The sequence below is a fragment of the Urocitellus parryii genome, chromosome 4 (genome assembly GCF_045843805.1).
Source record: "Urocitellus parryii isolate mUroPar1 chromosome 4, mUroPar1.hap1, whole genome shotgun sequence".
NCBI lineage: Eukaryota > Metazoa > Chordata > Mammalia > Rodentia > Sciuridae > Urocitellus > Urocitellus parryii.
The window spans coordinates 43,881,154-43,895,990 of record NC_135534.1 but is presented as its reverse complement, the minus strand read 5'-3'; the positions used below and the strand labels follow the sequence as shown (position 1 = coordinate 43,895,990).

The 14,837-nt window shown below is 46.9% G+C and overlaps 1 protein-coding gene across 1 annotated transcript in view; it reads left to right on the top strand.

The window, feature by feature from the left end:
- Nav2 (neuron navigator 2) overlaps positions 1–13,178 on the top strand; it is a 271,097-nt gene extending 257,919 nt beyond the window's left edge. Inside the window, exons 37-39 of the mRNA XM_026405279.2 lie at positions 448–566; positions 6,581–6,784; positions 9,794–13,178. Of these exons, the coding sequence (XP_026261064.2) occupies positions 448–566; positions 6,581–6,784; positions 9,794–9,919 (449 nt within the window). The 3' untranslated portion in view covers positions 9,920–13,178. The remainder of the gene's footprint in view (positions 1–447; positions 567–6,580; positions 6,785–9,793) is intronic.
- The last annotated feature ends 1,659 nt before the right edge of the window (positions 13,179–14,837 follow it).

Here is a 14,837-nt window from a genome sequence, read left to right as displayed (position 1 = left end):
ACCACCAATCATCTGCCACCCCGACATCATCATCTCAACGTGAGGCTATTTCCTCTGGCCTTGTCCATGTTCACTGGAGGTGCAATCACAGTGTGCATGTAGGCTGTCCCCCCTACACACACACTGTTGCCATGGGCCTTCTGTGTTGCTCTTCCATCTTAAAAATTATTTTTAAAAGCTGAAAAATAATCAAATGCAGGTGTTCCATTGTTTGTTCAACCATTTCTGTCTCTTGGACATGCAGTATTCTTCCATTCTTTAAAATCAGTATTAATAATACCAGAGAACATCTTCTCCATAAAGCCCCTCCTCTCCTCGTCCTTGATGGGTGCAGGAGGGAGTCAGCCAACAGCTGGTACTTCTGCCATCAGCCCAGCCAAGGATCAAAAAACCCCGCATCTGCTCTGAGGGGTGCTTGCTCTGATATATTTTCATTGTGGTCCCTAGGCCCCCGGCTCTTCCTGTCATGCCCCATCGATGTGGACGGCTCACGGGTGTGGTTCACCGACCTGTGGAACTACTCCATTATCCCCTATCTCCTGGAAGCAGTGAGAGAAGGACTCCAGGTGAGAAGCACACCACCTTCTCCCCCTCAGAGTTGAGGAGGACTATCCTGGCAACCCAATGAGTTGGTCTTATCTTTTCCTTTAAGAATCTGACTGACATGAGGTGACCAGCCCTCACCTATGTAGCCATAAGTCTAGCACAATGTAGAAACGATTGGTTGCAAGTCCTGGTCCAGCCACTTACTGGCTGTGTGACCCCAGGCAAGTCATTTACCTTCTCTGTGCCTTTGTGCCCTCATCCATAGGAGAGAATGATAATAGTATTTTTGTCACAAAGAGTTTATGCAAAGATTAAATGGAATCATGGCCATAAAGTGTTCAGCATGGTTAGTGCACAAGGAGTGGAATTGTACATGTATGCAGCACTTCATAGTTTGCCAAATATTCTCATATCTGCAAGCCCTGGACTAGTACTGAGATTTTTTTTTTTTTTTTGTCTCTGGTTGAAGGATCTGGAATTTGAGTCTATGCCTTCTGAGCTAAATTCCAGGCTGACTAGCTCTTGGGCCCCAAGGTACTTACTATCTGGCATCAGGATAAGGCTACAAGTCCCTCCTGCCCAGTAGCAGTTAGAAAGCACAAACTCTTTACTGCTCTCTCAGTGCAGGGCTTAAGTGGGAGCATACTATTTCATTGCAGCTTGGGGTGGTTTGTTTGCTGAGCCTAGAGGCAGCCTGAACAATTTCGGGGCTCCCGGCACCCAAAGTGAGTATTTAGCAGGCATCTGCACAGCTGACTCATCCAGCAGCCAGCTCTGCCCCAGGGCATCTTTGTTTCCTAGGCACCTGGCAGGGGAGATACAAGATACAAGACAGTGCTGCAGGCTCTGGAGGCCCGAGGAGCAGTGTGTCCCCCTATGCATGTGTGTGACAGTATAAGTTAGTAGTTCCCGCCAGTGTTTGTCCTTTGGGTACATTTGGGTAAACTTGGGGGGTATTCGACTGCTTTGTATGAAATATCGTGTAGCAGCGAAAGCTCAGAGGTACTCGGGACAAAAAGAACTTGGAGAGGAAGCTCTTGTGCTGCTTGTGATTGGTATTTGATTGAACTGGAACACGTGTGCTGCACAGTCAAGCCACCGTGCTGAGATATAAGTACCCTGTGAAGGCAGAGAGAAGCAAGAAAGTGGGCAGGCTTTGGCCAGCCCCAATTCATTGGCTAAGTGCTCTGTCAAATATTGCTTTCATAACAGGAAGCATGACAATCTCAGATCTTTGCCGTGGAATCTCCCTAGGTAGATTTGCCATCTTGGGTAGATTGGCCATAACTGAGTCTCTTATCAGATGGGTTTGTTAGTTCCACAAACCCAAACAGCCACCCCATGACTCCTATCAGTCCATGGAAATGCTTCCTACTGACTGGGTTTCTGCAGTCTATTTAGAAACCTCTCTCCTCTGTTCCTGAGCAGTGGCTTCCAGGGACCGCAGTATACGTGATTCCTTGCAAAACCCAAATTGCAGCAGGGGAGGGGCAACCTTGGCTTCCATTTCCACCTCCCCTCTAAGTTCTCCTGCTTGTTGCTTCTTTACATCCAGTGCATCTTCTGAGGAGAGGAGTGACAGCCGAATCCTCTGAAGAGCTCAGCAAATTCTGTGGAGTAAAGGCTTCCCTTGCCCAAGGAGGCATGAACTGCAGGGGAGCCCATCTCCACTCCAGCCTTGAGCTGCAGCAGTTGGTGATGTCAAGGCCCTTCTTTGGGCCTAAACTTAAAAGAAGGCTTTTGGGGCACAGCTGTGGAGGTGGGCTCAGGACTCCCCTTCTGTTCTAGGCAAGGTTGCTAGTGGGGTATATTCTAGAGGAGCACTGGGTCTCTTTCCTACCAAAAGCAAGTGAGGCCACAGGTAGAAGGGACTTAGAGATAGCTGCAGAACTACCTGTCCAACAGCCACATCAGTGTTTATAGCAGCACAGTCCTCAGTAGCTAAACTGAGGAGCCAACCTAGATGCCCTTCAGTGGATGAATGGATTGAAAAAATGTGGTATATAAACACAATGGAATTTTACTGAGCAATAAAAGAGAATAAAATCATGGCATTTGCAGGTAAATGGATGACGTTGGAGAAGATAATGCTAAGTGAAGTTAGCCAATTCCAAAAAAACAAATGCTGAATGTTTTCTCTGATATAATGAGGCTGACTCATAGTGGGGTAGGGAGGGGGAACATGGGAGGAATAGATGAATTCTAGATAGGGCAGAAGGGGTGGGAGGGAAAGGGAGAGGGAGCAGGAGATTAGCAAGGATGGTGGAATTTGATCGACATCATTATCCAAAGTACATGAAAGAAGACACGAATTGGGTAGCAACCTACTTTATATACAAACAGATATGAAAAATTGTGGTATATATGTGTAATAAGAATTGTAATTAAAAAAAAAAAAAACAGTTCCTTGTAAGGCTGGAAAAGTCATCATTTTCTTGGGCGGTGAGGTCATATGAAGGCCAGTCCTCCAAGAGTATAAGGAGCAGTGAAGGGAGGCAGCCAGAGTTAGCAGTCTACCAGCTGCCTCAAAAGCAAGCCCCCCGCCCATGTCCTAAACCAGGGGCCTCTTTATCATGCTGAATCCAGGGTACCTTATAGAAACTGCTAATTCACAAAGGAAATTCTGTATTCTTTGTGCCTCTGGTTTTGAAGGAAAGCTTGCCGATATTCACGAGAGACTGCTTATAGACAAACCAAGGCTTGCAGAAGTTCCCAAATCTCACCAAACTCACTCAGTGGGGTGTGATAGAGTAAGCACTGGAGCAAGGACTGTCTGAATTCTTGTACACATCCTGCATGGGCGAGGGAAAGGGTTCCCATTGGGAGGGAGGGGCTGACTGAGGAATAAAAGCTAAGGAAACAGTACTAGAAAATAACCACAGGACACCAGATATATGGTTTCAGAGCTAGGGCAGCAACAGGCCAAGTTGACCAGAGGGATGCAGCTTCTAATGAAGAAAGGAGCCCGCCCCTGGTTTATTTGTGTCAGAACAGATCAAAAGGATTTGATAGAAAGTTCTTTGCAAAAACAGTATAGAGATGGGGGCAGGTAGGCTGCTCCGTTTTTAACAGGTCATGTCCACCTCGGGTACTGTGGGGGACCTTTTGGCAGAGCTGGGTGGGAGTTCACATGTATTAGGGTGTCCCAAAATCAGCAGGGGTGCTGCTAGGAGTTCCCAGATACCGGATCTTCACACTCAGTGGTTTCCATGCCATTCTAGTCCATGCACATTTCACTTCCTACACTGAATATTCTGGATACTTCCAAGCTTTTTCAGGCTGTCCTGGGCATCCCGTATCTCTACCAGGAAGCTTCAGATAGCTCACGAGCCAAGTGTTATGTTTTATATAGCAGAGTTCTGCATGCAATTTTATTTGATGAAAGGATTCCATTATCTTAAAAAATAATTGTAAGCAGGGCACAGTGAAGCATGCCTGTAATCCAAGTGGCTTGAGGGGCTAAGGCAAGAGAATCATGAGTTCAAAGCCAACCTCAACAAAAGCAAGGCACTGAGCAACTTAATTAGACCCTGTCTCTAAATAAAATATAAAATAGGCCTGGGGGTATGGCTCAGTGGTCAAGTGCCTGGTACTCAGTGGTCAAGTATCCCTGGTACCCACCAAAAAATAATAATTGTAAGTTCCCCTCTTCTTGGTGTCCTCTGAGCCCATGTGTGCTGGGCATTATACAGAGTCATTTGCTCCTCATGTAACCTAGCCTCATGGCCAGGAAGTGGCTAAGGTTATAAGCTGAGAGGTGGAGTCCATAGAATAGGTTCTGATGGGGTTGCCACCCACTGTGAGCCAGGAAAGGGAGCTGCACATGATGGCAGGATTAGTGGCACTGGGGTCATGGGGAAACTGTCCCTGCTGTAACTGAACCTCACCATCCCCTTACAGACAGCCTCACTAACAGGCACATCCATGCCAGGAGATAATGTTGTATCGCCCCCTAGTGGACACCAGTGCCCCCATGTGCTTCTAGGAGCCCTATGCATCCTACAGGGCCAGAGGAGCCCGGGTTTTACTTGACACTGTCTTAGCTCCCTGTTCCCATTCTTTCTGACCCAGTGGGGATACCAGGCTCCTTCTCTGCCTTGGGGAAGGTGATTGTTCTGTCTCTCTGTCTGTCCAACTGTCTCTGCCACTGCCCTTAGGGCTCTGCAGTGGAGCCAAGGAGCTTTATGATAGTTCCTTTGCTTGCCACAGTACTCATTCAGCCATTCATCACCTGCTGGACTTGAACATGTCCAGCAGTAAGTAGGGAGGCTTATAAAAATATTTTCTTTTCTTACAGATGATATTAGCTGCACCTAATGTGCATTTGTCTTATGACTCAGCCCCAGTCCTGTTCCCCTTTGGATCAGTCACTGGAGATATTGCCAAAGTTCTCTACAGTTTATAGAGCAACTCGAGAGACTCAGTGCCCAGGGCAGGACAGGTGGCAGAGGGACCCGTGGAGGGGCAAGCATGGGGCTATTTGTCAATTGCCAAGCCTGCTGTGAGACCCTGGGCCGTTGCCTGTTTGGGGGCCTCAGCTTCCCCATCTGTCAATTACAAGTTGGGTTAGAAGACTTTTCAGTCTGGTTTCTGTGAGACCCAGGGGTTTCTCAAACCACTCAGTGGGGGGGGGGGTCAGGAATAAAGAGCAAATATATGAAAATTGCTGGGCCAGATGACCTCTAGGACTTCCTGAGCTGCGTCCTTTGAGATTCTGCAGCTTTGAGCATCTCCTCGTGTGGCCAAGGGAGAAACAGAGCAGTAGCTATCAGAAAAGAGAGGTCAGTTTAGCCTCACACATGTGAAGTGTAGCTTGGGACAGTTCCATTAGGGAGTTCTTGGATGGAGAAATTTCTAGAAACTGCAGGATGTTTCTAATCTGGAACAGCCACCTTGGGCTGTAAATATCCCTAACTGCTTCTGTTTTCTCTTTTGTCCTGACACGTATGTGTATGCACACGTATCCCTCCCCATAATCCCCTCCTACTCAGACTATGAATTGCCTAAAGACTAAATTCCCCTGCTTGAGACTCAACCTTGCTCCAGGTTGAGGAAGACATGGCAACAGACAGAACACTAGACGGGAGGTGCCTACAGCACAGACATTATGTCTAGACAGCAGTGAGGTCATAGGAGGCTCTAGGTACTCTGAGTACAGAAAGAGGCAACACTAACACAGAGATGAGCCTGTCCAAGATGGGACAGAGCTGTGGCATCTTGGACAGAAGTCTGAGGTGGCTCAAGTGATGGTGGGAGTGGGCCTTGCTAGAGGGACATGAGCCCTGCTCAGGCTGATGTGCTGACATCTGCTGCACAGCTCAGTCTCACTTCAGGTCTGTCTAGGCACATGGCTCTTGCTGATGCACAGGAGTTCAAAGCAGAATCAGTCAATTGAGGTGGAAAGGGAATGACCCAGACAAGGGAACTGAGTCCCAGGTTCAGTTCCATCACCTCTCTATGACCTTCTATGATTGGCTCTACTCTTTAGGCCCCAATTTCCCCAGCTGGTAAATGGGGGTGGGGCTGGATGGCCCAGCACCTTCCAGCAAAGCAGCCTATGACTCAATTGTGGGTTTTTGAGTTCACAGCCCAACTCTGTTCTGCTCTCAGCACCTGGCTGGCTGAGCACCTCTTTCCAGCTGCACATTCAGTGACATGTTGCTATTTTGAAATTGGCCCCCTGGTGGGAGTATTTACACCATGGAAACAGGCAAATACTGCAAATCAGGCTGTTTTTCTCCCTAGTGCCAGTTTTCCAAGTTGGACCAACAAGGCCTAGAGGTGAGGGTTGCCCAGTGAGTCAGCAGCAGAGCTGAGAATAAGCACCGGTCAGACTGATTCCAGTGCCTGTGCTCTTGACCACTAGGTCCTGCTACCCTTCAAGCTACTCACATCTTAGATAGCTTCCCTAGTTTGGAATTCTGGGAGTGGCATAATGCTGGGTGTGGGAGTTTTTTTCAGAAAGCTGTGGAATTGGGATTGCCAATGAGGTCTCAGCCCATGTCCAGACTGATCCTTCTTTGCCTATTTCCAGCTCTACGGAAGGCGTGCCCCCTGGGAGGATCCTGCCAAGTGGGTGATGGACACCTACCCATGGGCAGCCAGCCCACAGCAGCATGAATGGCCTCCCCTGCTGCAGCTACGGCCTGAGGATGTCGGCTTTGACGGCTACTCCATGCCTCGCGAAGGGTCCACAAGCAAGCAGGTGCCCCCCAGTGATGCTGAAGGAGACCCACTGGTGCGTTTCAGCTCCCTACAGCTCAGAATTCAGAGTACTTAGCTTATGGTGGGCGTAATTCAAGGCACCCTGGAAATGTGAAGGCAACTAGGCCTGGCCTTGCTTTGAGGGCTGGGCCCACCCCAAGATTAGGGACAGTTTTGCCAACATTTTGTTCTGTGGTTTTAGGTTTTCATTAAAGCCTTTAACCCCCCTGAAACTTTTTTAGCATAAAGTAAAATGTTAACAGTTTGATTTCTTTTTTTCCCCTCTAAATGACCCTACACCTATTGTCACTACTGTACTGTTCTCACTCTGATTTGAGATGCCACCATTATCACGTATTATCTTGTTCCTCTGATGTCTCCCACTGAAAACTGAGCAGAGGAAGAGCATGCTAAGGACCCAGAAACTAAGCCAAACAATGAGGAGCCTAGGCAGGGGAGGTTTGAGGACAGGAAGGATTCACAGAGGGCACAGGGGCCTGAACATGGGTCCCCTGGCTGATGAGATGAGCTTTGAGCATTGTATTTACTCTTGTTATTGCTGAAGTCTTTCAGAAGTACCTACACCAGTGATGGTAACACCTCTAAACAATTCTGTATTCTCTACCAATGTAGGGCTCATGCATGGTTTCACTGCTAAATTAGACCTAGCCAACCAAAAGCCCTTTATATCAAGGAGGAAGCAAACATACCAAAACCTCCCACAGTTAAATGACTATTGTTATGCCTAAAATTTAGCTCCAAGCTTCTCTGGCAGCAATGGCAAAAAGAAAAAACACAGCAGAGATTATTACTTGCATTACCTAATGAAAGAAAATCATGAGTTACAACAGGATTAAAAGACAACTGATTCACTGTGCTGTCCTTACTGCCCATTTGACTTGCCAGATAAAATAAAAATAGTAATAATAGGGTTGGGGCTATACCTTGGTGGTAGAGTGCTTGCCTAGCATGCACAAGGATCCCTGTCCTGAAAAAACATATATGATAATAATGATAGTGATTTGTGTTGTCTGCCATCCATGTCTACAATGTAGGGGTGATCCCATTGATTTAAACAGGAACTATATTTAAAGGAGTCGGTGTTTGTTGTTTCTATGTATAACCTAGTTAAACAATGGCTTTCTGAAGGAAACAAGCATACTTGAACAGCCATTTGTAACGTAACCACTGCCGAAGGCCAAGGTCATAGTGGTATTTTTGAGGTGTTAACTGCCTGGCATCTTAACCAAAAAACAGGATTTAGGGTCAGAGACAATGGCACATACCTGTAATCCCAGCAACTCAGGAGGCGGAGGCAGGAAGATTGCAAGTATGAGGCTAGCCTTAGCAACTTAGTGAGAGCCTGTCCCAAAAGTTAAAGGATTGGGGAGGGGCATATAGCTCAATGGTAGAGCTCTTGCCTCCAATTCGAAGTGCAATCCCTCGTATATGTATATACCACCCCCCCCCCACACACACACACACACACAAGCACTCACACAATTTAGGCTAACTAGAGGAAATAATGGCTAGCTCACCCCCCCCCCCAGTTTTTCTTAGCGGGGGACATTTGTATCACCGACTGAACTCAGGAGGCTCCGAGGTAAGACCTGGGTTTCTCAGAACAGTCATGCAGAATCCTGTCTCCAACTCCGGGACCTTGGGAGCTGTGTCAGTCCAGCCACCACCACTTACCAAAGTAGATATCTGGTATTTCTCCCCAGTCCCATTCTCACTGCCCAGGGCTGTGGGTCTCTGTGATGATAGCTTTCCTGCTTCCTCGTGCTCTCCCTCATGAGACTGGGAACTCCATAAGCATGAACTAACTTACTTTTATTCCAGAACCGTATGCCGTGGTAACACCAGGAATGTTTGACAAATGAGTAGCGAATCCCAGCTGCCACTGGCTGGCTGTTGTGACAGCTCCACCTCTCCTCTGGTTATAGCTCTGCAGACAGACACCAACTGATGGTGCCAGTGGCCTGGCTCCCCAGGGAAGCTGCACAGCATCCTGAGAGGGAACTGGCTTTCACCCAGCACACCTGGCCTTAGCCCAGAGATGCCCTGTCTCCTAACTTAATCGCTCTGTGAAGTATAGAGCACATAAATTATAGTTATAAGTAAAATAAAAGTTTCTGATTCCCCCTCTCCATTATCCAGGGGTCAATAGAATGTAGAGCAGGGAGAATTTATAAGATAAAGCAGGGAGGATATATAAGCTCCTCCCCTTCGTTTGGGTAAAGATGCCACAGATCAAATCCGTGATCACTTGCTGCATGCCTGGACAGCCCATTCCTAAGGGGTTCATACATGTGTCATTCCTTGCTTTGGCCCTCTGAGGTAGGTGCTGCTGTACCTGCCACAGCAGATGGATGAGGGTGGGGTGGCTCAGGCACTTTATTGACTCAAGGTTCCTGCAGCATGCTCCATGCCTCCACTATCTGGGGCTCTGCTCATAGCTGGCCTCACCCCTGTGCCCTGCAGAGGGGTGGCTGGAGCACAGCTGGTTCCAGGCTAACTTTATCCAGAGTTCAGAATAGGCTTTCGGTCCCATCAGAGGGAGTGGGATGGGGCATGCATTTTAGATGTCAGTGATGCTACTGTGCATTTCAAGAGCAAGGGTACTGGAATGGCATCTTGGCCCTGGCCGTGCGCTATGCCTGGTAAGGCATGCCTCTCCCAAATAAAAATATATAAACGTGATCTTATAGAGGACCTTGTATTTTGTTTTCATTGTTCTGCATACTCTACATACTCAATGGGTACCATAACATTATAGAGCAGGTACTGTTATACACACATCTGACCAATAAAGAAATAGGCACCAAAAGGTTAAGTAACTTACCCAAAGTCATGTAGCTAGTCAGGGCAGAAGCTGGGAGTTGAACGTGGAAGCCTGGCCCAGACTCCATGCTCTTGTCCACAGCTTCTGTTGTGAGCTGCGGTCAGGGTGAGTCCAGAGGAGATGGCGTGAGCTTCCCAGAGGCCGGGTGGGCAGCTGACTAGGCCAACAGCTGCTCACACCTCTCTGCTGTCTCCCCAGATGAACATGCTGATGAGGCTGCAGGAGGCAGCCAACTACTCCAGTCCACAGAGCTACGACAGCGACTCCAACAGCAACAGCCATCATGATGACATCCTAGATTCGTCCTTGGAGTCCACTCTGTGACAGGGGTCCAGCCTGAAGCCAGCTCTCCTCCTCAACCCATCCTCCTGCATCCTCCATGTCATCCTGAAGATAACTTCCTGAGCCAGCCCCCCGGCCGCAGCTGTGAGCTGCAGAAATACTGAGACCCTTCGACCCTCAGCCTCGACCTGGGTGCAAGCATCCCAGGCCAGCCGCCTGGGATCACTTCCTTCCATGGTGAGAACTGCACTACCTTCTGTCGTACTCTAATTCTTGTTTTGCCTTGTTGCTGTGACCTCCCTAAGACACTGAAGATGCTTCTCGGGAAAGGATTGTCACCGTTGAAATGAAAAGTTTTCAGAAGAACCCACTGGAAGCTCTGAAACCAAACAGCATCCTGCCACGAGCTGCCCAGAGACAGAAGAGACTGGAACAAAGTTGGAAATGTAGATAGCAGGGCTTCTCCTCAGCACAGGCCCTCCAGATTGGGTCTCGCCGCCCGTGCCACAGCCGCACCCACCTGCCCTCCCATCCAGCCCGCCACAGAAGAACTAACTGGTGCTAAATGGGGCACTTGCTTTGGTCACCCTCAAAACACTGCAGAGCTCTGGCATAGGGAACCCTTAGGAGAAAACGCGTGCTTTTCTGTTTTTAAATGGTGCTCTCCTTCCCTGAGAGGTATTTTGCCTGTTACAATTCAGCCCTCCACTTTGGGTCCATCAGCCCCCAATTGTCTGCAAGAGTGAGTGAGGGAGCGAGAATGTGAACCAGCAGGTGTGGCTGTAAATGCAGAACCGCATGTGTCTGTTTCCTTTCCGATATCTAATGAATCAGGTTTGTTGGGTTTTTGTTCTGTTTTGTTTTGTTTCCTGCAAACACTGTGTATACGTGAGAATTGCTCTATTTTGGAGAACGGGCAACCCCTCTAAAATGAGGATGAATCTCTCCCTTTCCAACTCATTCCTTTTGAAGATTTTTCTCCCTCCCTCTGGGTCAGAATCAATCCTTTGGTGACAGGACAAGCCCCGGGGGTTGAGTTTTGGTTGGTCCCGCTGGGTTTGGGTTTTTAGTTGTCCATCTTCACAGTTCCACACGCTCCCCTCCTCCTGCTGCAGCTGGCGGTACCGTGTCCTTGAAGATGGACGAGGACCGGTCCTCCTCGTGTGGGGCGAGCCTTGGACCTTGCCTTCCCTTTTCGTCTTTGGGGGTTGAAGATGTGCTTCAACGCCTCGAGCACCCGGCCCCAGCCCAGCTGGGGTGGGGAGGTCACCTCACAGAAGACTTGCACTTTCCTCAGAACCAACTTGGTGCGGCTCAGCCAGGGCGGGGCGGCCACTGCCTCCCAGGAGCCCAGCCCCATCCTCCGCCCGGCGGAGCCGTGCCTGACCTCTCGGTGCTGCCCTTCCCAAAGTGATGCCTTACTGGGTTTGTACTAACCGAGTTCATTCACCTGAGTGTCGTGTCGTGCCTGCCTGGGGTTTTTGTTTGGTTTTGATTTCCCCATCAAAGCAAACAGGGCTATGAAGTCATGTGTTCGTTAGGAGAACTCAACTCGCTGTGACGTTTCTCATCTAAAAGACTCATCTGTGTGGATGCTTGACCATGGGAAAAAGAAAATAAAAATCATCCATTTTTTAGGTTCATTGTCAGTCTCCAGCTGACAACCTGGCTGGACGGTGCTCTGCTCCTGCAGGAAAAGGCAAGAGTTCCCACCAGTCCACACGGCGTTGCTGGCACACGCCCTGAGAGACCCAGCCTGCCACCTCTTCGGCGCACTGGGATTTTCTTTGAGTGTAGTGTATCTTTCAGGTTTTTTTGGTTTGTTTGTTTTATTGAAGAAAATCTTTATCAGGCCTCAGCGAGGGCATCCTTGTTAATGATCAGGGTTTTTATTCCATCTTTTACATTTCTCTTTCCGAAAGTTTGTTTTTTTTTTTAGTTTCTTGACCCGAAACTGCTCACATCACTTGGAATGACACCATCTTCTTCCTCTTTGAAAGGACTGTGCCCCACTAACTGGTGAATAGAAAACCTTTCAACTCTGTGCTTCAGTCCCAGTTAAACTCAGACTCTGTTCTGCTCAGCCTTCGTTAGTCATCTGGATGTTAGTGTGTCTTGTTGTTTTTTGTTTGGGGTAAGATTTTGAATCCGTATGTTTAGCCTGTGTCCAGGGGGCCCAACCCTCAGCCTTCCAGTAAACCTGAAGGGTGGCCCTTCTCAGACGATTTATCTCCCAGCAATGACCTTATACTCTCATACTGTGAATTTGGGAGGAGGTTAACTTGACCTTCTCGTGGGCAGTTTTCCCAGTCACCCTGTGAGTAGACACCTGCCAATACTGTTAGAAACATTTTTGTCTTCAGTGACATCCTCTCTTCTCTTCCCCCCCCCCCCCCGTCCTAGACTTCCCTCCCACTGGGTCCAGGCTCAAAACCAAGACCTCTGTGCCTGGTGCTGCCTGATGAGTGAGCAGTGATTCCATGTAGCAAACCCTTGTGTGATTCACAACTCAGTGTCCTTCCTAACATTGTGGGAAGCAGGGTTGTCTAATATGCACCGTTCTTATTTTGGCCATATTTTTACATCAGTGTCACTCACCTTTGACAAAGTGACTTTGTACTCATTTAGGGCTCTGTCTAAAATGCTTCCATTTTGCCTTTTTCTACAGTTAGGCTAATTTTGAAATGTATGAAATTCTATGCAACATTTATGTTGAGTTACCAATGGAAGCCAAAAGTTTTCTTCCCAAACTGCCAAGAATTATACAGGCCATAAATGAGATGGGAATAAACATTTTAATTTAAGGTTGGGAATGGGGTGGGGTGGGACAAGGAACAAGACTTGCCTAGACTCTTGTCTTATCCTGGGGACATTTTAAATTTTATTGTTTAATGCTTAAACTTCAAAATTCTGTGTATTCAAATTTGATTGTGGTGAAATCTATTTCAAAAGGAAAAAATAATAATCCAACTTTGTGGATATTCAACGGAAGGTTTGCTGTTTTGACCTAATTGTTTCCAGTGGAGCAGTTTATGAAATATGTTCTATAAGATGTACATTTTTTCATTGTAACATAGAAATTGTAAATAATTGATTAAAGTGCTGCATTTTGATGAATTTTTTCTAGCCATTTTTAAAGAGAAAACTAGGAATTGAGTATTTTGTGTACGGTTTGTTTCCACCCTCCCTTCCCTCCTCTTTCCCCCCTCCCTATTTAATTTTCATTTGTCATGAGGTTTTTGGATTTGCCAATGATCTGCTGGAGATCATGCCCCACGTCATAGAGAATAAAGCTGATGATTGTACCAGTCTTAAATTATTCATGATTCAATAAAATTGATGCTTATTTATTCAGATTAGTGGTTTGGCTCATCTGTGCTAGAGCAAGATCTCCTTGGAGTTCAACTTCATGCCAAGAGCAAGTCGATCTTCTCTGGAGGCAGCAAACACAGGGAAAATCCAAAACATTGATTTGCAAGCCCATCTTTGCCAGGATGTTATCATCATACCATCTCTTTTCAATTTTTCAATGAAGTTATCACAGCTCACGTGGCACTTGTTAGAAATGCAGAGTTCAAATCCTGTCAGTCCTTATGAATAAGGAGGATCTTGTAGAAATATGGGTGCTGATTCAGAAGGTCCAACGGCACCCTCAAGATTCTCAATTTCTTTTCTATTTTTTTCATTCAAAATTTTTTTAATTATGCATGTTTATGCAGCATGCTACTTTGCTACATGTATACAAAGGTGTATGATCAAATCAGGATGATGAGCACTTGTCTCTTTAAACCTTGACCATTCTTTTTGCACTGGGAAACTTCAAACTATTCCAGTTCTTTTTAAAACACACATTAAATTGTAAGCTAGTCACTCCGCTGTGTTGTAGAACACTAGAACTTACTCCACCTAAATGTGTTGGTAATTGTTAATCTCACCTTCCTCTACCCCTCCTCCCTGTTCCTCGTCCCAGGCCCCTAGTAATTACTAGTATGCGCTCTTCAACTCTGAGATCAACTTTTTATCTTCTACATATAAGTGAAAACATGCAGTATCTGTCTTCCTGGGCCTGGCTTGACTCTCTTAACATAATTTCCTCCAGTCCCACCTGTCTTGCTGCAAATGCCAGACTCTCCTCCTTTATGGCCCAAGAGCACTCCATCACGTGTTCCTTATCCATTCATTGTCAAGAGACTCTATATCCTAGCTATTATGAATAGTGCTGTGGTAATTATGGGCATACAAGTATCTCTTTGGAATACTGATTTCATTTCCTTTGGATGTACACATCCATTAGTGGAATTGCTGGATCACATGGTAGTGTATTTTTAATTGTTAAGGAACCTCCATACTGTTTCCCATAGTAGCTGCACTATTTCACATTTCAACCAACAGTACATAAGAATTCTCTTTCTTCACCTCCTTGCCAGCATTTGCTATTTTTTGTCCTTTGGATTATAGCCATCCTACCTGGGATGAGATGCTATATCAGATTTTCAACTTCTAACATTCCTGGGGGTGTTAGTGCTCCCAGGACCATACTCAGAGGAGCATGTAATGTCAGTATCCATCTGGCCCCCACTTGACCCCTTAGTATGAGAGAGATTTTTTTTTTTAATGCACTGAGTACCTACTAATTGCCAAATGTTTTCCAAATACTCCAAAATAATTTGCAAAATGACCTTGGGGAGGTTTTCTTACTCTCGTTTTACAAATGATAAAAACAGACTCAGGACTTGACAAGAAACCTGTAGGTAAAAGGTGAGAGGACTGGAACCAGCCCCACCTTCTGGTGCCAAATCCTGCCTCAACAGGCTGTCTTGGGGGCCTCTTCCACATTGCAGTGGTCATCCACAGCAGACACATTTGGTGGGAGATGACATCATACCTTAGCGTTCACTTTTAAGAGCAACAACAAAAATTTTAAAGGCCCGGTTGGAAGCAGAGTCGTGTGAACTCACCG